Here is a 23822-nt window from a genome sequence, read left to right on the forward strand (position 1 = left end):
CCTCCTCCCTAGAAACCTTAGTTGAAGTTAGAGTTGTGAACTGTACAGTTTTTTTTTTTTTTTGCCTTTTGTTTTTCTTTCAAATTAACCGGGGTGGGGGGAATCGCTCAAAAGTCTGCCATTAAATCAGAAAACCTGAGAATTTGTGTTTCTGAACATCATATTTCAGTGAAGAAGGTAATGCTTTTTTGCAAAGCAAGTTTTATGTGTGAATTACAGGAGTTTTTGTTTTCCTAGATTCTTAGGACACTATCTTTTAAAATTAATGTTTTTCTTCCATTTTTGTAGAGTACATATTTTTTCCACATGTGTGGCCTGAATTTCTCCCAAATTTACAGTATGCCAAAAATGATGCCATAGGGAATTTTAAAGCATGAAGAAAAGAGAGAGACTAATATGGTCCTTATTTATCATCTGGCCTAATAGCTGCAAGATGTGGCTACATTACATAAAGATTTTAAAAATACACAACTCTTTCCCCCTCCAGGCTCGTTGGGGTCAAGCCCTAGGCTTTGTGCGGAGCTACATCTCCAGCCTTTAGAGAATTTTTTTTTTTTTTTTGAGACACTCTTGTTTTATTGCCTGAGCTGGCCTTGTACCTTAGAAACCTCCTGCTTTGGCCTCCTCGGCGTGGGTCACAGTGTAGACCGTCATGCCTGGCTAGGCCGTCAGTTCTTATTTAACTGAGGCTCTGCAGTGTGGCCGTCTTGCGGCTGTGGTTTGGGGTGTAGGTCTCCGGGCCTCTCTCCCTGTCGCCTCCTCCTGTGCCTTTTGTGCCTCTCCTGTAAGTCTCCCCTCCACAGCGAGAGGACAACCGCCCCCACTGCAAATACGGAAGAAGTTCATGGAAAACTAGGGCAGGCCCTGTCTTTCTTTTTTTTTGGTACCGGGGATCAAACTCAGGGCCTTGGGCTTGCAAGGCAGGCGGCAAAACCACTAAGCTAAATCCCCGGCCAGGCCCTGTCTTTGATAGGCCCTATCTAGTTATTTATTTCTGTTATGAAGCTTTTTAAAAATTGAAAAGTAATTGAAGATCGAACTACCCAGGTGATCTCTGTTGACAATGAAGAAGTCAGCAGCGATAAAGCAAGTACTTTCCAGACTTGAAGGTCGGAAAGCTACAAGCAGAAGCAAACCCTTGTCCTCGGGGTCCCGCGGGACCGACTGAGCCCTCTGTGGACCTGTTCATCTCTGTACCAGGTGACACCGTGTCACCGTCAGCACGAAGCACTTGCTGTTGAGCCCAGTGTGGTGAGAGGCCCTCCGCCCAGGTCCCTGCACCAGGGCTGGTGTCACCTCCACCCCACCCCTCCCAAGGGCGAGGGTTCCCTGAGCCTTGGCTCAGCTGTGCTGCTCCAGCCTCTCTGCCGGCTTCTCTGCCGGCCTCTTCCTCCCCCAATGCTGGCCTGTCCTTGGGGCAGCTTTCCTGGGCCCGGACGCCTGGCTCTGCACGTGGCACTTGTGGTTTTGCTAAGAACTCGAGCCCTGTGACCCACGTAACTCGCCGGGCAGGAGCAGCTGTGACGAAGTCCCCTTCCCGCCCCTGCCACAGCGCTGCGGCTCCTGTCACCTTTCCCCCTGCTGTTCAAAGTGTGGAAAATCTGGGAAGTGGCGAACATTCACAGCAGTGAAGCAGGAGGGCGGTAACAGATGGTATGTGACCGAGAACTGCAGGTGATTTAAGTGACAAGAAGAGCAAAACACATTTTATCATTGAGGAAGTGGGCTCAGAAAAGGAACTTCCTGGGACCCGGATTAGGTTAGTGCTGGAGCGAGGACCCGGATGCCTTTCTGCCCAGAGGTGCTTCTGGCCCCGGGTAGTGCAGCTCCCCAAAGAGCAGGGCGGAGGCTGTGGCGGAGGTTTGATTCTGTTCTGTGGGTACCAGGGAAGCGGGACCCCAGCCAGCCGGTCTCAACCGTGAGCTGGTCCGGGAACGTCTCAGAGTGGACACAGCAGTGCCCCCGAGCAGTAGGGTGTCGGGAAGCAAGGCTGTGACCCGTCCGTCCACCGGGCCCTCGGCTCTGTGCTCCTGATGAGACCACACCTCTGCCTGCAAGGAGGCGCGTGCGGATGACACAGCAGGTGCCACGAGTGTGGCTGAGTGGTCCTCACTTGTTCCCCTGTGTCCCCCGTTGGACTGTGTGGCTGGAACACTGGAACTGTGCTCTTTATGCGCTGTATTATTCCCGCCATTGCAAGTAGGTTTTCCGTGCTTTTATTTGCCTGCGGACTCCTGGAGTTTGCTGAGGGCGCTCCGGTGGAAGGGGAGCTTTGCTTCCCGCTGAATCGCATCCTGGCGGCTCCGTGCCAGGGCAGCGCGGAAGCCATGTGTGTGGTCCCACTGTCCGGTGGGTCCCAGGACGGCCGCACTGGAGCACTTACCGCAGGGGTCTTCTGGGCCCGTCCAGACCTGCTCACATGTGCACCTGCCTGTTGTGTTGGTCACAGTGCTACAAAAGTTCCAAGGACCAGCAGCCGCAGATGGAGCTGCCGCTGCAGGGCTGCAGCATCACGTACATCCCGAAGGACAGCAAGAAGAAGAAGCACGAGTTGAAGATCACACAGCAGGGCACAGACCCGCTGGTGCTGGCGGTGCAGAGCAAGGAGCAGGCGGAGCAGTGGCTGAAGGTAGGCGGGGCTGGGCACTGCACTGCTGACCTTCTACCTGGGCCCCGGGTGACCCGGATCCTGCGTCCCCGCCCCTTCCGAGCGAGGCTCTGCCCCCCACTTGCAGGCTGCCTGCAGGACTTTCCGTGTAGTTTCACTTTATTGTCTGCGCGAGGATCTTTCATGGTTTATTCTGCCTGGGGTTGTGGGCTTCTGGACTGCCATCTTTCTGTGTTTTAGGAAGAATTCCCAGCTGTTTTCTTCAGGAAGTCTTTGCACAGTCCTGGTTCTTGCCCTCTGTGTTCACTGCCTTTTCTTTAGTCTGGCTTATTTTTTTCTTGCTGTCTTCCAGTTCACCGTTCCTCCCTTTGCCTGTTTCTAATGCGCTGTTGCATTTGTTTTGTTCGTTGCGTTCTTCCCGTTGGTCGTGGGAGTCATCCTCGTCTACTCGCAGAGCTCTGACTGGGGGCCTGTAAACCACAAAACTTGTTCTCATTTTCAAGGCTGGACTCCAAGGTCAGGGTTCCTGCAACTCAGGTCTGAGGGCTGCTCTCTCCTCAGGAGTCTCCTCGATCTTCTCCCTGTGTCCCACGTTGTGGGCGTGGCTCGGGGCTCACAGATTTCACCTCCCAGAGGCCGGCCTCCTAACACCACCGCCCCAGGGTCAGGATCTCAGTGTAAGACATCGAGGCAACACTTCTCATCCACCCAGGCCGTTTACAGGACGCGATGAAAGCAGTCATGCTAAATGGGTCGGATGCACTCGGGGACGAAGATTTTCTCTTCTGATGTTGTACCTTTGTCTCTGTGAGGTTCAAAAGTGCTGCACCTGGGCCCGAAATGTGCCTCCTCTGTCTAACGCTCTCTTCACCCTCAAAGGAAACTTTTACCCAGAATGTGGTTATTTTAAACAATGCTTCCGCTTGTGCACTGTGTGCCATGAACGCACACCCTCTCAGGTCTAAACTTTCCTGTGCAGTGCCTTCCGGCTCTGTGGACCCCGGGGGGCTTCCATCAGCCGGCAGGCCTCACACCTGTCCTTGGCACATTTCCTTGCTGTCGGCTGGACACGAAGCCAGGTGCACCCTGTGCGTGTGTCCCACGGCCCACGTGGCCCGGCCTCTCGGGGACAGGCGCTGCTGAGCTGAGGATGTGCACCCTGGCAGCGTCACGAGCGCTCGCCCAGTGCCTCGCAGGGCTGTGCGTTACACTTTGGCCAGCGGTGCAGGGAGCTGTCTTTATTTTGGATGTGTCTGCGCCTGTGCAAGCAACAGCAGGGCCGGCTGAATTGCCCTCAGCGCCCGCTCCGGGTTTTTTACCTGAACAAAGTGTCTCAGGATTTTGCCCCTCCGAGAGCAGAGCTCTCTCCTTCTCTTCTCTGTTCCAGCACACAGCGCCTCTTCGTGGAGTGTGCTGGAGTTTCAGACGACTCCCGCTCGTGGGCCCGGCCTCCGTCTGTCCACACGACCTGCGGACTGCACGGTAGCCACTCCAGGCACGCGCACAGCGTTCATGCCACGCTCTCCATCCGTGGGCTAAATTCCCAGTGTCTGATGCCGCGCGAAGGCTTCAGCGTTTATCCTCCGATGCGGGTTCTGTTTCTGTCCTACCATCAGGGTATCGCCGTGGCCAGCAGTGTTAGCAGAGTTTTTAATTTTTTCCTCTTTCTCCTGTTTTTCCCCGTCACGAAGGTGACGTGCCGAGATTGTAACAGGGTTTGAGGGGGGCAGTCTCACATAATTTCGTGAAAATCCAGCCAATCATACGGGCCTAAATATTGAATGCTTTTTCTGATACGAGAAGCCGAAAATGTAAATTGAAGAGCAAACTAGTAGGAAATTATGGGAAAGGAGATAAATCTTTTGTTCTTATAGATGCATTTAAACTATGTTTTCTATACGCGTAGCCCTGGCCACACCCTTTGTTGTTTGCCTCTAGTATCCTTTGGTTTCTAATTGCTGTTTCTCCTTTGGCCAATGGTGTATTTGGGAACACATCGCTGACTAAACACTCGACGACTTTAGAAGATCGTTTGTGTTTGAAAACCTCTGTTTTAACTCTGAGGCACTCGGAGACTTCAGGTGAGTCGTCAGAGACGCACACACGTGTGTGAGGCTCTGCTCGGAGAGCGAGCCTGGGAAGGGCCCTGCCCGGAGCCGAGGACCCATGTTTGGCATTGTTTGCTGCTCTGGCTTGTGCATCTTTGTCGTCCACAGCCAGGGACTGTCATGTGCCGATCTTCTGTCCTCGCTCATTTATTTGTTTGTTTTTCCAAAATAAACTCAGACTTTGTAATGATTGTTTGACGGGAGTAAGTCAGGGCCGCCGTGGCTTTCTGTCTCCCCTCTCAGAGGCCTCACCTTTACGATCAAGATAGATTTCGTCCCTTTTTTTTGTAAATAGAGAACTAGAGCCCTGAAGGAAACGGCCCCACCTGGGTGGCAGGTGTGGCAGAGGCGGGCGGGTGAGGGTGCCTCCATCTGCGGTGCTTGGCTCCAGCACCGCTTCCTGTCCGTCCGTGGGGGAAAGAATGCTTGTCAGGGTCATCAGAAAGGTAGAACAAAAGATGACCTCAGTGCACCCTTGGAACTGTTATAAAGGGCTAAACCATGAAAGTTTGGTATGGTTCACTTCACCCTTTTAATTCCCTGCACAATCCCCAGTGATTCTCCAACAGGAAAACCATCTTTTCTTAACACAAATGCCAGCTGTTTTGATAGCATGATCTGCTGTTGCCCTTTGGCTCTAGACTGCAGATTCGGGCTTTTGATAGTTTGAAACGCAGCTTTAATGAAACAATTAAAACTCCTTAATAAGAAATGCGGACTTTGGTCAAGTCCGTGACCCGGAAGACGGCACTGAGCAGCCCCCGACGTGGCACGCAGCTCTTCAGGAGCTGCACCCTAAGCTCGTTTCCCGTCCCTGCTTCCCCGGCACCAGCAGTGCTTGCAAGCTGACTGTGCGACTGTGCGTGTGTGCCTGTGCGTGTGTGCTCACATGCACCGTAAGCGTGAGTCGTCATGTCATGCAGAGGTCGAACAGAAGACAAGGAGCAGAAATTCCCAGAAGTGCAGGGGTCAGGTTTCCTTTAAAACGAGGCAGAGGCTATGTTTCTGGAGAGGAGGGCTCGCGTAAAAGCAAACAGAAATACCACAGAGCACATAGCAGTTTGTGTTCTGGAGGAGCCATGCCTCGGGATTTGGACGCAGAGCTCTCAGATGCGCAGGGACCTTCTCCTTGAATGTGCTTCGTAAGCAGAACTGTGTGAGCGTGAGGAGCCTGCAGGGCCGAGTAGCGAGCCTGCACCCCTTCCTTCCGAGTTCCCTGCAGGTGCCTCAGGTGAGATGAGATGGGGCAGAGGGACTTTGTGTGACACCCCGGCCCGCCCCTGGGGACACTGCCTTCCAGGCTCACTCTGTGTCCTCGTACTGCACTGCTACTGCTCCGAGCCTCGTGGTGCCGGTGGGCTGTCCATGCCCCTGGCCTGAGTTCCCGCTGCTCCTCTCCTTCCCACGCACTGTGGGTGACGCAGACCCCTCTGCAGGGCCCTGAGTTGAATCCTGGAGAGAGCCGGGCTGTGCAGCGGTGGCGCTTTTATCCTTGTGCAGATTTCCAAGAAGGCTGGGGAGCTTTGTCACAAGGGCGCTTATTTTACTGATGGCCTCGTTTCTCTCGTGACATCTTTCGTGGGTTCATTTCCTCCTCGGGGTGAATCTCAAGTCTGGCTGGCTCCCTGGCCCCCTGGTCTTCGCTCGGTTTAGTCGGTGTTAGCGGGTGTGGAGGCCACAGACGCAGGCGGTTGTGGCCTCTGCTGTGGCAGTCAGCGCAGTGTGGCTGAGGCACAGCCCTTTCCTTGCCAGCTGTCCACACCGGGCAGCCCTGGTTGTCTGAGCGTGTGCCGTGTGGGTGGCCATGTGTGTGAGCCAACTCTGTCTCTGTGACACAACACCCCAGGCAAAGCTTCTAAGGGGGAGAGGCTCGTTCTGCTCTCAGGTCCAGAGCTTCTGCTCTGTGGCTGTGGTCAGGGGCCCTGTTGCTGTGGGCCTGGGCCGAGGCAGCGTGCCATGGCAGGGGCGTGGGGTGCAGAAGGCTACTTGCCAGCCAGGAAGCCAGAAAAGAGAGACAGGAAGGGGCCGGGGTCCCAAGCCCCCCAAGGGTGACCTCACTTCCCCACTGGCCCTTCGGTCCCCTGGTCACAGGCTGGCCACCTGACTGTCCTCACACGTGTGTCCCTGTCTTTGGAGACGCAGCAGGAGGCCAGGGCTTACTGGCTGCAGGTGTGAGATGCAGCCTGAGTCTTCAGTTCCCAAGGAATGCGCGCCTCGTCCAGGGATCCCCACGTGTACCCCCAGAGGCCTTGCATGTGTGGGGAGCCTGTGCGGAGCTGGTGAGCTCGTCCTGGGCGAAGCTGGGCACCGAGGCCGGGGCCTCCATGCTGTCCTGCTGCTCCCTAGGGAAAGGACAAAGTCTTGTCCTCAAGCAAACTGGGCGCCGTTCACTGAAGATGCAGTCACTGTGGGGCCTGGGAGGGGCACACTAAGTGGGGTCAAACGGAAGTGGCTGACAGCAAGGGAGACGCCAGCCTCTGCCCTGGGACGGCACCGGCCACCAGGCAGGACAGTGTCACGTGTGTCAGGCTTTTGCACCTGAGGATTCACAAGGAGGAAGCCGCTGTCAGGAGACCCTCGTCTGCGTCCTTTCTTGGCTTCCCCCCAGGATCCCAGTTGTAGACACCGCTCTGTTGCTTTTCCGTGACACAGCTGAGCTGCGAAATGGCTGGAAACACGATCTGGCCTCGTTGGTTCTTGGGTGGATCCCAGCGCCAGTGAACTTGGCGCCCCCAAGATCGGGCTGCCGGGCTGCTCAGGGGTCTGGGGCTTCGGCCAGGAGCTCGGGTTTGACTCAGCTACAGCCTGGCTCCAGGAAGAGTAGACAGCGTTCTGAAATGACTGTGCGGGGAAGACAGTGTCAGCTCCGGGCGCTGGGGCCTCGTCTGCCCCCTGCGCTGTGTGTCCCCACGACCGGCCCAGCCTGTGCCTCTGCCAGCTCCACGGTGATGGAGGAGCGAGCGGTGACCAGTGGGGGTGGCCGTGTAGCGTGGGGGTCCACTCTGGCTTTCGGGGCTCTTGGCGTGGGTGGTATTGGTGCCCGTGGTCGTCGTGGCACCCGCGCTGAGGGTGTCCATGCCAGGTGCTGGCCCAGGTGTGTTGCCCTTGGGCCTCTCTTTCTTGTGGCCCTTTCTGCAAGATGGATCGCGTGACTCCTGCCTTTGCTAGCGGGGAGACTAGTCCCAGAGAGCTGAGATCCTTTCCTCCCAGGCGGCACAGGGAGGAGCTGAGGAACCAGCTGGCCGGCCGGGGACCCAACACAGGGGCCTCTCTGCCCCCACACCCGCCTGCTGTCCCAGTGGTGAAGCCTTACGTACGTGCAGGGAAAGTCCCTCCCGGTGTCTGCCCTTTGCTGCGGTCACATCCCCGACCGAGCCCTCTGCGCTCCTTAGGCAGAAACTTTTCCCAGGGCTGCCCCGCTTCCCTCCTCCCATCTCCCCTCTTCCCTGCATCCGCACCCAGCCACTGACCCTGTCCGTCTCGTCGCTTTCTCCCCTTTGCCCACCCTCCAGGGCCAAGGGAGGTGGGGCCTGGGTCTCCCCTGGCCGACCCGGCACGGCCGCAGCCATGGGTGCTGCCCTCAGACCCGTAGCCCTTGCTTTATCTCCAGCTGCTACAGGAGATCTGCCCTGCTCGGCCCTCTCCCCCAGCCTGATTCCTCGTCTCCTGCATCTGCCCGCACAACTTCACCCAGGTGCTGAGGACAGAAGCCGGGCGTCGGGCGGATCTGACCCCGCCACACCTGCCGCTGCTTCCTCGACACCTCTGCGTCCATCTTCTCCTCCTCAGCATCCTCTCTTCTCAGCTGCTGCACGTGCCTGCTTTCCCTGCCCTCTTTTCTTTTGCTCCTGCGTAGTTCTGTCTTCCGCAACAACCACGGAGCTGTCTCCAGGCCTCTGATCATCAAGTGTGTGCTGTGTTAAGCATTTAAGTGTTCCCGTGCCTGATTGCTGCGGGTAGTTTCTCAATAACGCGAGCTCGCTTCTCACAATTCTAGAGCTGGGAAGTCTAAGGTCAAGGCCTAGGCGATTGGGGACTTGGAAGGCTTGCTCCCTTCTTCATGGACGGTGTCTTGTCACCTTGCCTGCATGTTGGAAGGGCAAAAAAGAGACAGACAGAACCCTCAGCGCTTCTCCAGGGCTTTGCTCCCATGGGTGCAGACGGAACCCGCCTGTCCAACCGTGTGCTAACTGCCCGGCTTCCCGCTCTTGCCCGGGGAGTCACCTGAGCGTGACGTTTACAGGGACAGAAGCCCTCAGACCACCGTGCTAGGGGTCTCTGCAAGCTCCTCCCACCCACCGCTGGGCCTCTGCACCAGCTGTCCCCTCTGTCCCCTTTTGTGTTGGGCACAAGGCCAGAGCCTTTGTACCCAGCTCCAGCACGAATCACCCAAGAAGGGCTCCAGGTCTCTTGGTCTGATTAGGAAGCCGCTCTCCTCTTGGGGGAGCACCACCTTTTCCTTTGCAGCCCTTCAAGCTGCCACATTGTTTCTGGCGAGACCCACGTGGTGCCACAAGAGCAGGGACCTGGAAGGCGCTGTTACCCACTGTGTGGGGGGTGCTGAGCAAAAGGATGAATGATCCCCAACTGTTCACGTGCCGGGGCCTCCGACCCGTGGAGCCCCTGCACCCCGTATGCCAGTTCACCCTCCCTGGTCTGGCTCTCCTGTGCCCGCTCTGCCTCCGGAGGACTCAGTCTGTGTTTCTGCCCCCGCAGGTGATCAAGGAGGCCTACAGCGGCTGCAGTGGCCCAGCGGAGCCGGAGTGCCCACCCCCGGCCAGCGCCCCGCTGCAGAAGGCAGAGCTGGAGAAGGTAACAGGCGGGACTTCCACCGGTGGGACCCTGTGGCGGGCCGGGGCTCGCTCGTAAAGGGTTCTGAGCTTTGGAAATGGATTTTACGGTTGGCGGAGGTGCACACGGCAGTGGTACGTTCTTGTGGGGCACAGCATGACCTGTTAATGCGCTGTGGTGCTGAGCCAGTCAGGGCACTCGCATGCCACCACCCGGAAGCTCATCACCTCCGTTGTGTCAGAGCATTCAAAGTCAGAGTTTTAACAGCACTCCCAGAGAACTCAGCACTTCTGGGTGAAAACACTGCAGCCCTGCTTCCTGTCTGCTGAAATGCCTCCTTGGGTGGCCGTTGTTTAGGCCGTGGTTCATGTGGCTCTTCCCAGCAGCAGGGGAGGACGCAGGCTTGCAGGTGTGGGGCGTCTGGGGCCGGTCGCCCACTGCAGGAAGAAGGCCAAGTGTGGGGCTGGCTCCTCAGGCCCAGAGTCTCTTCCTACACCAGCCTCCCAGCACTTGCTCCCAGCAGGCCGGGCCTGGCTCTGGCCTTGGATGGTCCTCACCGTCCCGGAAGGCAGAGGAGCCCGCTCTCTGGACACACTGGCGGCCTGTCCTCTGCTCGCCCTTCCTTGCCAGAGTGCGTGGCACCTGGTGTGACAGTACCATGTGCCGTGTGCCTGTGCTTTGTACACAGCCAATGCCGTTTCCATGGAGACCTGTGGCTTTCTGCCATGGTGTCTTCTGCTGGCAGCTGTGTCCCAGGAACTTTCCAAGGCCTCTCTCTGCAGCCCCCAGCCAGGGGACAAACAGATCCTTTTTCATGCATCTTTGTGTTCATCTCAGAGCTCCCCCAAGAAGCAGGCCCGATGGACATGAGTGGGGAGGGGAGGAGACTATTCTAAAGAGTTGGCTCACAGTCACAGCAGGTGCGAATCCACATCTGCAGTGTGGGCAGGGACAGAAACCCGGAAGTCCCGAGAGCCTCTGCTGGACAATTCCTTCCCCCAAGAGGCGGGTCTTCCTGTTCTTTTATTAAGGCCTTCACCTGATTGGAGGAGGCCCGCCCACACCGAGAGGGGCCATGCCCAGAATCCTGGTCTAGAAACACCTCCAAAGCTCACACACAGAATTCACCATCTGATGTTGTGATAGGGACAACGTTTTTCCTCCCTGGCGATAAAATGAATTTCTGCTCTTTGAAAATGCAGAAAGTTTGGGGAAACACAGACAGGGTGAAAAGTCCCTCATAGGTCTGTCCCATAGAGGGTACCCCTCTTCAATGCCCTCCATGCTGCTAACCAGCCTTTTCCTGTTCCTGACTTGCTCTTATATTTTGGTTAATTTTACACAATAAAATTCCTTATGCTGCTTCTTTCCCATGTCATCACAAGCAGCAAACATTTTTGCATTTTCCACAGCAGTGTGACATTCACCTGACTGCTCACAGGTACTTGTCTGGCCCCCACCCCATTATGTCGTTCTTAGTTGAGCTTTTAGAATGACCCCATAGTAGACATTTTTCGCATAAATCTTTCTGGCATCTCTGCCTATTGCCCAAGAAGATTTTCCTCAGAGCTGAAGTCGTAGACCAAAGGATAGACCTGTTTCATTTTGTTTTCTCCAATTTGGCTCATGTCGTTAATCAGGTTGCTGTTGTAAAGGCTCAGCCTGGTTTCATTTCTGGCCGCAGTGCGTGGAGCTCTTTTCCCACACCCCAGTCAGGACAGGCTCTTCGCCTTCCCGGATTTTGGTTTCTGAGGCCGCATTACTAGCAGGTGCCCTCCACACCTGGGCTCTTTGACTGCTCATCTCGCAGGGTCAGAGGCTCCTGTCTCCTCCTTGGTCTCCCCTGCCTGGCCCCGCTTGGCCCCGCCTTGTGGGCGGAGCTTGTGCATCCCCCTGTCCCGGATAGCAAGTGCTCATTTCCTTCTTTCTTATGGGCTCCAGAGTGAGGATCCGAGGGGCACGCTTGAGGCTGTAGGTAGGGCCGAAGGAGCCAGCTGCTAGGCAGTATCTCCGTCACCTGCCGGAGTCCTAATTGTGCCCATTAAATCCAGGCACAGGGCAGAAGTGCCGGGGACCCTGCCGCCTTCAAGGAGGTAGGGACCTGTCCCTCATTCTGAGCGCCCCAAGCGGGTACTGGACACTCACCCTGTATCAGTGAGGGGCAGGAGGAAATTAAGCGGATGATGGATGGATGTTAACTTAAGCAAGGATGATAAGGCTCCATGAGGGATTTTTCTGTAATCCTAACATGTTCTCAGAATCGTTTGTAAGAAAGTGGATGTGGTCCTGTCTGTTGTTGGAGTGATACTCACAGCCAGTTGGTTTTCTTTGTTTTGGGTGTTTCTGTGGCTTTGGTCACAGCCTCACCACCAGGCTGTGGAGGAACGGAGAGCCCAGTTCTGGGCGTGGCACTGCGGCTTGGGCCGGTGTTCCCTTCACGTGCAGGGTGATCTGCCCCGCCCCCAGGCGGCCTGCGGGAGTCACCCTGCCTTTGTGTGCTTGCAGAAGCTGTCTTCAGAGAGACCCAGCTCGGACGGGGAGGGGGCCTTGGAGAACGGAGTCACCTGCAACGGGAAGGAGCAAGGTGAGCCCCTGCGCAGGTGCGTGGCGGCTGTGAGGGCAGCCCGGGCCGCGGTCTGCTCTTGTGCTTGGAGAGCGCACAGCGCCTGGGTGCTTCCCCCCGAGGGACCACGGAGGTGGCCAGCACCCTTCTCGGCCTGATTTCCAGGAAGAGAGCTCTGGGTAAGGAGGTGGGAACCCAGGGCGCGGCTGGACGTTCAATTCCCAGGCGAGGGCTGTGACCTGCGGGTGGTGGAGGAAGCTGGGCCGCTGTGCTCCGAGGACCTGTGCCCTTAGCCGCTGCCGAGTGGCTGATCCAGCCCCGGGCCACCACCCTTGCGGGTAGCAGGAGAGCGTGAAGTCCTCCCGTGCCCCCAGCAGTGGGGTCACTCTGGAAGGTCAGGCTGTCTGCTCCCCCGTGCGTGGTTTTCCAGCTTGGTCTGAGTATAGTTTTAGTCCTGTCTGCCGGAAGCTGTCAGTCAGACATTATCATCTGTGTCTTCCACGGGACACTAATTACGTGCAGCCCAAACCCGCAAGGCTATCTTTAAGTTTTCCCCCGAAGCAAAATAACCTCTCCATAGTCCTGCTTCACTGGTTTTGTTTGTTTTCATTTTTTTTGTTTGGTTTGGTTTTGAGATGCAGTCCCGGGCTGGTCTCAAACTGGTGGGTTCAAGCCACCCTCCCACCTCAGCCTCCAAGCGCTGGGTCAACAGGCGCGCGCTACGCCTGCCCCTGCTGTGCCGATGACGTGTGAGGACCCGGCTGCCCCGGCCCTTCGCCATTCTCCCTTTCCCCACGGCTCCTGTGTGAATGGGCCTGTGGCGTGGCGGATCTGTCCCCTCCACGTGCAGGTGAATACGCCAGTGTATGACACCCTCGTGTTTGTAACTGGCCAGGGCAGCCTCTGTCCTCGGCGTGGACCCCAGCGTGGCCCGGGCGTGGCCTTCCGCCTGGCGTGGTGCTTCGCTGTGGCAGGCACTGAAGTCCCGCGAGGAGCCTGGTGACGCAGGGCCGTCGTCCCCTCCCGTCTCATCTCACTCCTGGCTGCCCGCCGTGGAGGGATTTCAGCTCGGCAGATGTGGCTCTCTGCTGGCCCCAGAGTCCACACTGCTGTGGCCAGAGCCAGGACTGTGGCTCTGAGACTCCTGCTTCTTCCTCTGAGGTGTGATCCCTCGGGTTCGAGACACCGGTGCAGTGTGAGCCAGGCTTGGAGACACACACAAGCATTCCGGGCACTGTGGGAGGCTGAGGCAGGAGGATCACAAGTTCAAGTTCAGCCTGGGCAACATAGCAACTTAGTGAGACTCAAAAATAAAGAAATAAATAAAAGGCCTGGGATATAGCTCGGTGTGAGGGCCCCGGCCCAGTCCCTACAGTACGCACATGGGCATGTGCACACACACATCACCCAGCCAACCCTTCCGGGTGGAGCAGTAAGCAAATGTCCACCGATGCCTGGGTGACGAGCGGGGGCTGGCCTGGCCCCGTGGGAGTGGTGGCACCCCTTGCTCCGCTGGGGCCTGTGGGCGGTGTGTTGAGTCGGGACCAGAGCTGTCCCCCACTCTCCCCCGTCCCACTGTGTAGGAAGGCCTCCTACAGATGCCCGTTTCTGGACAGGACTGTGATGTTTCTGGCTTTCTAAACTGAGCGGAGCTTGCTTTGCCTCACCTGTCTCTGTCACTCCTGTGCCCACCCGGCCCAGGGCCTTGGACGCTTCCGCCGTCCCCTGCCTGGCGCAGTCTGCTGGGGGCTCCGAGTTTCTTCTTTTTCTCCTGAGCCCAGCGCAGTAGAGCCGGGAGGAGACCGCACAGCCCAGCCCGGGGCCACCGGTGTGATGGGGTGCCATGCAAGGCAAGGGTGCTGGCTGGGCACTGCTGTCCTCGCCCACAGAGCTGGGCAGAGCTTAGCTGGATGGGGCGGAGGTGGAAGGGGGCCTGCAGGTGCTTTGCAGCAGGGGTGTGGCCGCCACAGGTGCCCCCTGTTGGGGATGGGGCAGCATCAGAGGACAGAGCTGGCCCTGCCCTAGATGCCATCTGATGGGGACAGGGCTGTGCCTTCCAGCTGGGCGCTGAACGTCCTCGGTGCTTTCCGGTGTGCGCAAAACCACAGAAGAGCGTGGGGCTGCTGTTGGCATCATTCCTGAGAGTACGCGAGGGCCTAATCTTTTCATGTAAAATAGCAGACCATTGCTAGGACTGTGTCATAGTAGTCAGCTCAGGCTGCCGGAGCAGGATACCACAGGCCCCGGTGAGCCAAGGATGCCCATCTCCAGCTGCCGTCTTCTCAGAGGTGCGGCAGGGCTGGTTTCCAGCGGGGCCACTGCTCCCGGCTGCAGTGGCCTCACCTAGGCCTCTGTGCACACGGCCTCCTCTTACCAGGACACTAACCCACGGGGAGCCCATCGCACCCCACTTCCCTGGGGGCCCATCTCCAAGTGTAGCCCCAGGGGCACATCCGGTCTGTGATTGTAGGTCTCCCCTATAACTGGTGTGCTCCTTCCCTCGCTCTGGCCTCCCTTGGGCATGGCGGGCCCATCAGCTGTCCCGGGGCAGAGACAGAGCAGACCTGAGGCCCTGGAGGCCAGGCCCAGCTGGGGCACAGCTGGTGCCCCTGAGGGCTGGCGGGTGGCCGCAGAGGTGGAGTGCGGATGGGGCAGGGCATGAGCGAGTGCTCACAGGGGTCTGGGCACATCCCGGTGGGTCTCGGAGGCGTTCCCCGCGGTGTGCATGCACTTCGCTCCTCAGCAAACCCTAAAAGTCGTGTGATACCTGGGAGTTAAGGGCGCTGTGCTGGGCAGGGCGGGGTGGCACTCGGCCATCTGGGCAGGGATGGGGGCCACCTCCCTCTTCCGGAGCTACCCTCTACCTGCAGGCCTGTGTGCGCCTCACTGATTCCTTGCCTGGGCCCCCGGGGTCACAGATGACGGCGGGAGGGGAGGAGCTGAGTGTCAGGGCTGTGGCGGGGACCCAGTGGGAGATGGAGCTGCTCTGAGCGGGCCCCGGCAGCTGCTGCAGTCCCCTCGGGCTCCGTGCCTTGGTGGCGTCCACCCCTGAACACATCCAGGCCCACCCGCCCTCCATTTTCAAGGGAAGCCAGAACCCTTCCTGCACAGGCTTTGTGGGTTCATGTATTGGGCTTCGGTTCCTAACTGAGCACGGCACTTTGCGCAGTGCGGGTCTGAGAGTGGGCCGGGCAGGGCACAGCAGATGGGTGGGGAGGACCCAGCACCCCACTTGCTGCAGACACCCCTGCAGGCTGGGCTGTGGCCGCACCCCTTCCTCTGCCCCTAGATTGCGGGCTTCGCAGCAGCAGGTCCTCCTCACCCGGAGGGCTCCCCCAGGACCAGCAGCAAGGATGCGTGGTGTAGATGGTTTATTTTCTTGTTTAACATTTAGTATTGTTGTTGACAGTGAAGAGGAAGAAGAACTCCAAAGCGGAGGCCAAAGTCACAGTGTCCAAAGTCACTGGGAAGAAGATCACCAAGATCATCGGTCTGGGGAAGAAGAAGCCATCCACCGACGAGCAGACCTCATCCGCCGAGGAGGACGTGCCCACCTGCGGTGAGCCAGCCAGCCTCAGCCGGGGCCTGGGCGGTGCAGGCTTTCTGCTCTAGTGAGCGGTTTCCCCAGCTTCTCCAGGTGAACGAGCCCGGGCGGAGGCTTTCCCAGTGTCTCTGTGGTGCCCCAGGAGCAGGACAGTGGGGCATTAGTGAGGAGGAGGGACCGAGGGCGGCAGAGCTGTGGACGGAGACAGAGCGCCCTGGGCCTGCAGTGTAGACCTGAGCCTCCCCCACGATTACAGCTCCAAAGTTCAGTTTCAGCCGGGCACAGCCACTGGGCCTCTCTGCCACCCTCTGATCCTGGCAGCTGTGTGTCCCGGGTCGTGTGGAGCTCGTGGTGCCAGCTGTGACCAGAAGGGCCCTGCCCTCCCTGGGCCTGTCTGGATAGGTGCAGGGCAGGGAGTTGCAGAACCAACACTCATCCTACCTTGGTCGGTAACTGAGGGAGCCAGAGGCAGCTCGGTGTCCTGGCTCCTGAGTCAGCCTGGGCAGCCTCCAGGAAGGGCTGAGGTTTCCTGTATTTCTCAGCACCAGGTTTAGAAGCTCACTGGCTGCTCTTAAGGAGGAAAGCTGGAAACTATACAGGATGGGTGTTCAACTTGGTTTCTTGACGGGGATGGAATGGAGCCCAGGGTCTCCCTCATGCTAGGCAGGTGCTGACTCTGAGCCACACCTGTTGCCCTGTGCCTTTTTCCAAACATGATTGTGTCCAGGGTCCCTGAGGGCTGAGGCCATGACTCCTGCCATCTGTCCCTACTCTCCTCCCTCCCCGACCCCTGTCGCTCTTTCTCTGGAGCGCTGTCCAAGGCGTGGGGTTTTCCTTGGGAGCCCTCAGACCTGTGCTCATGGCCTCCCCACGGTGTGCCGTCCTCAGGTGACCCGTGTTCCGCCCCGTGAGCCTCGGCTGGGAGGAGCCCTGGGTAGGGGGAGGCACAGACTGCGGAGGTGAGGTGCGGCCAGGTGAGGGCCCAGGGCCCAGGAGCGCCGTGCCAGGGAAGACCGGCGTGTTTTCACGCCCACTCAGCCATCGCAGGGGGCTGTGGCTGCAGCCGACTGTGATGCTCAGCTCCCGTGGACACCGTGGAGCCTCGAGCCCGGACTGTGGTGCCGGGCTTGTGGTTGAAGGCGCCCTCAGAGACCAGCTGGTGGCTGCCTGCAGGCTGGGCTGGCACTGAGCCGTGTGCTGTGCCCTGTTGGAGTGAGTCCCCAAGAGGGGACTTCATGGACATTTGGGGAAGTTACAGTCACTTGGGGTCCCAGCCACCTCCCCACAGTCAGGCGTCAGCTGCCTGAAGGGGGTGCTGTCCAAGGCTCAGCGCCCATGTCCGGTGTCTGCACCCCTGCATGCCCGTGCCAGCCTGGGAGGCGGTGCTGTGGGCTGTGCCCGGGCACTCGGTAACACGCCTGCTGCTTCCTGGACAACCCGTGGGCCCAGCCTCTCCCAGCCAGTTACAAATGAGTCCTGACCACGCTCCTGCCCACGTTTTAGTCCCAGGGTCCCTCTCGCATGGGTCCCCGTCCCGTTCCCTGCCTTTCCCCTGCAGCTGCCTGAATTCCAGAGCCATCAGCCCTGGGACCAGAGACGCCAGGCTCGGGGACATCTACTGTTGGAGGGTTTGTCTGCCCCGCAGCCTATACTTTTAATGTAGTTTGTGCCCATGAATTAAATGGGGGGGGCGGTTACTGGGAATGGAACTCAGGGCCTCCATACTGAGCTACATTCCCAGAGGTTTTATTTTAGGAGACAGGGTCTCTCTAAGTCACGAAGTGGCCCAGGCTCGGTTTGAACTTCGGACTCTCCTGCATCAGCCTCCCAGAGTGCTGAGATTATAAGTGTGTGCACCGTGCCTGGCATGTAAAGTTATTCATAGTTCTGATGAAGCCTTCTCATACACCCCTGCCATGGTGCTGAAAAAGATTTCCTGCTTTAGAATCTGGAGAAATAATCTCAAACCATTGAGCTGAAGTTTCCCATTCTAAAGACACAGTGATACCCTACCACAATGGAAAGAGGATCAAAAACCCCAAACCCAACCCCAAAGCCACAGCCCCTGGCTCTGCAGGGCCGCAGGCCCCAGACGCGGCCACCTGGTTGAACACCTGCAGCTCGTGGACCCTGGTGGCAAATAAACCCACAGAAGGCCCTGGACTGTGGTAATGTCCCGTGAAGTCACGCTCTGGACACAGGGTGCTCTTTCACATACAGTCTTTCCTTTTGTGGCTGCACTGTCGGGAAATTTACAGCCCCAGGACCCTGGGCCGCACCCCATCCAGGAGGCACAGACACGCGGCCAGAGTGTGTACTTTCACGGTGGCGGGCAATGCATCGTGCCCACTGCCCCTGCCCTGGAGGGGTGTGCGCTGGAGCAGGCAGTGTCCTCAGGGGACCCCCATGTTGGAGTCATGCGGATTTCCTAGGGAGCACTGTTCCTTCTCCACAGCAGCAGTCCCCAGACAGACAGGGAGCCACTCTGCCCTGTGCTCAGTCTGGGTCCCCTTCAGCCTCACAGCCAGCCTCCAGTCCCCCTGTGTCCCGGGATCCCTGTCCTTCGGTCTTTGAAGGGTCTCTGTCTCTGGCCCCTCTGCATCCTTCCCCTCCAGGCCCTCGGGCTGTGCCACAGTGGCCCCACGGCCCTCACTGCTGCCTGACAGTCGCTCTCTGTGTGTGCGGGAACCTAGCACCTGTGTGGTCTGGGTTCCGCAGGGGACCTGGCCTCTTGGTTCTTCTTAGAAACACCGTACCATGTGCCAGCTTGTGCCAGGAGACAGAACTCAGACTCCACACAGGGGCAGTCAGTTCATGAACGTCCCCATATGGGCTTTCCGTGTGACCAGTTACTGTGGACTACGTCAGAGCCACAGACAGCAAACACCGAAGTCCAGGTGTTCAGGCGCCAGGACACACTCCCCGCATGTAAGCAGGAATGGTAACCTTACCTGCCTGGGGGAAGACCGTCCGCGAGGCCCATAGCTGCATTCGCGGATGGCTCTTCCTCCCTCCTTTGGTGCCCAGTGGCATCAGGTCTGGCTGTACCAAGTGGCTCCCACTGCCTCCCACAGGCCTTTCTGATCCCCGTCCCTGCAGTCGCCCCCAACTGTGTGGGGCACTCGAGGACCCTGGTGGACCTGACCCAGTTCTGTGCACCAGAAGGTGCGGTCCTGGCCCCTGCAGTCCGGCTTGTGTCTCCACGGTCGTCCTTCCCCCTGGCGCGCTCGGCCAGAGACCTGGACTCTGTGCCGTGTAGCTGTATTGGGCAAATGTCTTGCAAGCACTTATAAGTGTAGATAAAGCCACATTCTGGGTGCGGAACGTGCCATTTTCTTTTGTTTTTATAGTGTTCCCAACTGCCCTAAAGTGTGTAAGACTTGGCACGTGAGAGTCTAAAAAGTGCTCTCCCACTCCCTTTGGAAAAGGATTTTGCTTGCTTTTCTTAGCATTTCTTAGCTGTGTGTCCCCGAGTGCCGGCGTGCACACGCATGTGTGCGTGAACGAGGTGGGTGGGAAATCCTTGTTTCCGTCCGTCATGTCCCGTGCACGTTCGGCTCCCTTCTGGTCTACGCGGAGGCAGCTGAGCTCTGGGCGCGCGGCGTGTTTGGCACTCGCAGCCACCCCGTCTGCCCATTTCTCAACTTATTTTCAGAACACACATTTTGTGCTTGTGACACCTGAGGATTTCCCATTTCCTGAATTTGAGGCGTTCCTTTTATAAGTGGGATGGTTCTTCAGTTCCGTCCCTCGTGGCAATGTCTCTGCTGTCCCCGAGGGCACTGTGCCCGGCCCGTGCCGGTGGGCACGACCTCCTGTTGGTGCGGAGATGCAGCGTGAGGCTGCGGGGGCTCCTTGGCCTCTGGGCGGGAGCTCAGATCGAGGTCTCCTCTTTTGCTGGGTCACCCCCAGGGTGGCGCCTTTACCCCTGCCCCCTCAGCCGCCTATTTCTTGCAAAGCTTCCATTTTCAGATGTTTTTCCCCTCACCTTAGGCCAAAATCCACCCTGCCACGACTGGTGTGTACTTAGCAGCATTGCGGCTTCTCAGAATCGGTCCACGCGGTTGCCGAGTCCCCTTTCGCCCCGGACGGCAATGTCCCGTCCCCACGCACGCTCAGACTGCGCACACAAGGCACCTGGCACGCTCGGAGCGCAGGGACACGGCCTCTGGACGTGGCCTCTCTGTAGGGAGAGGGAAGGGCCCGGTGAACTGGCGCGGCGGGACTGCTGTGTGCGCCGCTTTCCGGCGCAGGGCCCTCCCGGAGGCCAGGGCTGACCGCATCCGTCGCCTTGCAGGCTACCTGAACGTGCTGTCCAACAACCGCTGGCGGGAGCGCTGGTGCAGGGGGAAGGACAACAAGCTCGTCTTCCACAAGGACAGGGCCGACCTGAAGACCCACATCGCCTCCATCCCGCTCCGCGGCTGCGAGGTGATCCCGGGCTTGGACTCCAGGCACCCCCTGACCTTCCGGCTGCTCCGCAATGGGCAGGAGGTGGCCGTGCTCGAGGTACGGACGTCACGGCTGCTCCCCACGGGCCTGGCGGTGTCTTCCCTGCCCAGCCACGTCCTGCTTCCCCCGCCCACGGCAGTGGTTCGGCCCGGCCTCCCGTCTGGTTTCCTCCTGTCCTGTCTTCCTGAGCAGTGCCAGCAGTGCCGCGGCCGGTCACACCCTGCCCGTCAGGTTTGCGGGGCTCCTTGTGCTTCGCTTCCCCTTGCGTTTGCTGGCAACGGGACCCACAGCTCCCAGGGCTTCATGTCCGAGGTGCCTGGGAGCTGTGAATCCCAGGGGGTGAAGAACAGAGGGGCTTCTTCCTCCAGGGCTGACGCCCACGCCCCTCGGGAGGACTGCGCCCCCTAGTGGCCGCTGTGCAGCTGTGCACTCCTGAAGAAGGAGCCCCCTGGGGACCCCTCGGGAGCTGCCCTGCCCTGGTCACAGTGGGGTCCTTTGGCTTCTTTGTCCTTGTGTACCGCACCCACAGCGGGCTGCAGTCGGTGTCCACGGTAGACATTTATGTGGTCTGGGAAGTGTGGGGTGGGTGGCCTAGCCCTGTGTTATAAGGCCTTGCAGGGACTCCAGGAGAGGGGCCAGAGGCGGAGGTGGACTAGGTTGGGGCACACGGTGGGGTGTGCAGGAGAGCAGCCTGGGAAGGCAAGGCTCCATGGAGCACAGGGCCAGGCCCACCCAGTGGGACGGTCATGGCACCCAGAGGAGCTGAGTCCCCTAGAGTGACAGAGGGCGGATTTGGTTCCCTGAGTGATGGTAGGATCTGGAGCTAACCAGCGTTACTCGGAAAGACAGCTGAGCTAAAAGTGACAGGAACCAAGAAAATCCACAGCACCTTATGATGAGCGCAGAGGTCTTCCCTGATTAGTACCAAAATTCAGAGAGCCAGCCGGAAGTTGTAGTCAGTACTTCTAAAACCATTTCACCTTTGTTTTGAGGTATTCCAGAGTGACAGATGTTACAGGAGTAGTAAAAAGTAAGCCTGTACACCCTTCACCCGGGGTCCCCAACAGTGACATTTTCCCAAGTTTGGTCCCTTGCCCGCCCCTCGGTCCCTGCATATGATGTAAAAACATTCCAGAATCTTCCAGAATCTTCCATGATGCCTCCCTGTATCCCCAGACACCCCACGTCATTGCTGGAGGGAAGAGCAGAAGCCAAGGCCACCCTGCCCTTCCCTGGTTCCTTTACCTAGTTCAGACTTCTCAGTTTGTTCCAGCCCTGCCCTTTACGAGCACAAGGAAGCCCATTCTCACGTGTTGCCCCTGGCCACCAGATGTCTTTCACCTCCCCTGCCTGTCTGGTTTCTTGCCCCTGACACTTTCCCAGGCACAGACTAGTTCCTCATGGGTACGGGTGCTGTTTGCTGGTGTTGGAACCTGGAAGGCCCTCAGCAGGAATCCTGGGGAAATGGCGTTGTTTCCAGCTCCGTCAGGTGCGGGGGTGTCCGTGTATCTCCATCCTGGCAGCGTTAGCTCGGACCCTCTGGTTGCTGTGGTCCCCTTTAACAGGCACGTGCAGGAAGGTCCTCTGCTGCTGACACCAGGATCTCACCACTAGGGACGCCCAGGACGTCCGGAACAGTCCCTGTGAGCACAGCGCCCAGGGTGACCCTAGGACCGCTGTCCCTTCTGCGTCTGTTGTTAACGCTGCGCTGAGGACGCCTCCCACCTCATTAGCCGTGCACCCTAACCCTCCGTTAGTGTGGTCCTTTCCCATCAGGTTCCTTTGCAGCTGGCCCCCGTGGCCCCTGCTGTGTCCCTGGCAATCTCCAGACAGTTTGCATGTTCCAGGCCCCTCCGGGCCCCTCCCTGCCCCAGGGCACACAGTGCCACAGCACACTCTGAGCTGGGCAGGCCGGGCGCACTGCCTGGGCCATCACTGCCTCAGGCCTTCTCGGTGGACGCGTCCAGGAAATAAGCAGCGTGTGCGTGCACATGTGTGAGGCACACGTGTTCATGCCCGTTTCTGTTTGTGAGTCACTGCACACACCCGCACCCCTGCCCACCGCCGAGTTTCCGTGTTACTCGCAACCACACGTGCCGAGGTGGTCGCTGATCCCATCGCAGGGCTGCTTCTCAGAAGCTGTGAGGAACCGTGAGGAAGACAGCAGGCGACTCTGGCACAGTGGCGCCCTCCCTCCTTCGAGGTTGTGCTCAGTACTTCCAAAGATGCGTGCGTGAGGCAGCTGGAGACACAGGCGAGGGTCTCCTGTGTCGCTGGGGATGGAGCCAGGCTGCGTGCAGGCTGGGCACACGCTGGGCCCCGGGCCTCGGCCCATTCCTGGCAGAGATTTCTCCTGCGGAAAGGACCACACACCTGTGAAGAGGACGCAGCTGTGAGGAAAGTGCTTGTGTTCGCCTCAGTTCCGCTGAGTGTGGCAGACGCTGACCCGCTGTGACCCTGCAGGTTGTGGCCCCGCCCACTGTGCGGTGCCGGCCCTGCTCAGGTGTTGGTCAGGTGGGAAATACCAGCCCCAGCCAGTGTTACCAGCATTCCAAAGGGAGCTTCTTAGCTCATGGCTCTCCCGGGTGTAGACTATAATCATAAACCCAATTCTCCTTAAGCCTTAAAGCTCTACCTATATTTCTTTATTTTAAAAATGTGTAAGTTTTGCCGGGCGTGGTGGCACGCACCTGTAATCCTAGCACTTGGGGGGCTGAGGCAGGAGGATTGCTACAAGTTTGAAGCCAGCCTGGGCTACATAGTGAGACCCTGTCTCAAGAAACAAACAACAATAACAAAAATTTATAATTTTTTATTCATTAATTTTATCGGTGCATTTAGGTATACACTATACTGACATTCATTATTTTCAGTTTGTACCTTTACATAATCCATCTTGCTTCTTATTTTCCCCATTCCCCTGAACGCCCTTCAGCCCCTCCGTCCCTTCCTGTTTGCAGCTTTGCTTCCATCTTTGCCTTTTCTCATACTTTTCCTTTTCCTCCTTCGTGTTCCTCCCCCTCCCCCATTGCCCTTCCCCTTTCACATTATCTATTACACGTTTTGATCCTTATTCACATCTTCAGTTTCTCACACCAGAGATCTATTCAGTACTACAGCACTCTGATTAAAGAGGCCGAAGAGGATATCAGAAGATGGAAAGTCATCCCTTGCCCCTGGGTAGGAAGAATCAACACAGTGAAAATGGCCACACTTCCTAAACTGCTACATAGATTCAGTGCAATCCCAGTTGAAATCCCAGCAGCATCCTTCACAGACCTTGAGAACACAATCTAAAAGTTCATTTGGAACCGGAAGAGACCTAGAATAGCAAAAGCAATTCTAGGCAACAAAAACAAGGCAGAGGGTATCACAGTCCCCTACTTGAAACTATACCACAAAACTACAGTGATAAAGATTTATAATTTTTACAAAAATAAAATTTATTTTCCCCTCCACATTGTCTCTTCATACGTCAGATGGCTCAGTGTCCCCTGCACTTGAAACACTGTTGACATTTTGATTCGTCACATGTATTTGGACCAATTTGGATACAATGTAACAGCCCTGATTTTCCAAGTCCCCTCACCAGGGTAGCTTAAATCCCAGTGCCGATAACCCTAGTGATGTTTTTGTTTTTTTGGCCGGGGGGTTTGAGACAGGGTCTCACTATGTGGTTGAGACTGACCTGGAACTCACTATGTAGCCCAGACTGGTCTTGAACTCGCAGCAATCCTCCTGCCTCAGCTTCCCGAG

General features: G+C 57.8%; 1 protein-coding gene and 1 non-coding gene across 5 annotated transcripts in view; one reads left to right on the plus strand and one right to left on the minus strand.

Moving 5' to 3' along the window:
• Afap1 (actin filament associated protein 1) overlaps window positions 1-23822 on the plus strand; it is a 90485-nt gene that overhangs the window by 49446 nt on the left and 17217 nt on the right. For all 4 annotated transcript variants that reach the window (XR_783791.2, XM_010641779.2, XM_010641782.2 and 1 more), the window contains exons 6-10: window positions 2450-2629; window positions 9433-9528; window positions 12013-12091; window positions 15480-15629; window positions 19912-20123. Coding sequence is in view for 3 of the 4 variants with exons in the window: in XM_010641779.2 (XP_010640081.1) it covers window positions 2450-2629; window positions 9433-9528; window positions 12013-12091; window positions 15480-15629; window positions 19912-20123 (717 nt within the window). In the remaining variant the exon portion in view is untranslated. The remainder of the gene's footprint in view (window positions 1-2449; window positions 2630-9432; window positions 9529-12012; window positions 12092-15479; window positions 15630-19911; window positions 20124-23822) is intronic.
• On the minus strand, window positions 4290-4394 carry LOC117284272. The gene has a single exon (XR_004515359.1). It is a non-coding gene; the product is annotated as a small nucleolar RNA U13 (small nucleolar RNA).

The sequence above is a fragment of the Fukomys damarensis genome, unplaced genomic scaffold (assembly GCF_012274545.1).
Source record: "Fukomys damarensis isolate Sample0158 unplaced genomic scaffold, DMR_v1.0_HiC HiC_scaffold_35, whole genome shotgun sequence".
NCBI lineage: Eukaryota > Metazoa > Chordata > Mammalia > Rodentia > Bathyergidae > Fukomys > Fukomys damarensis.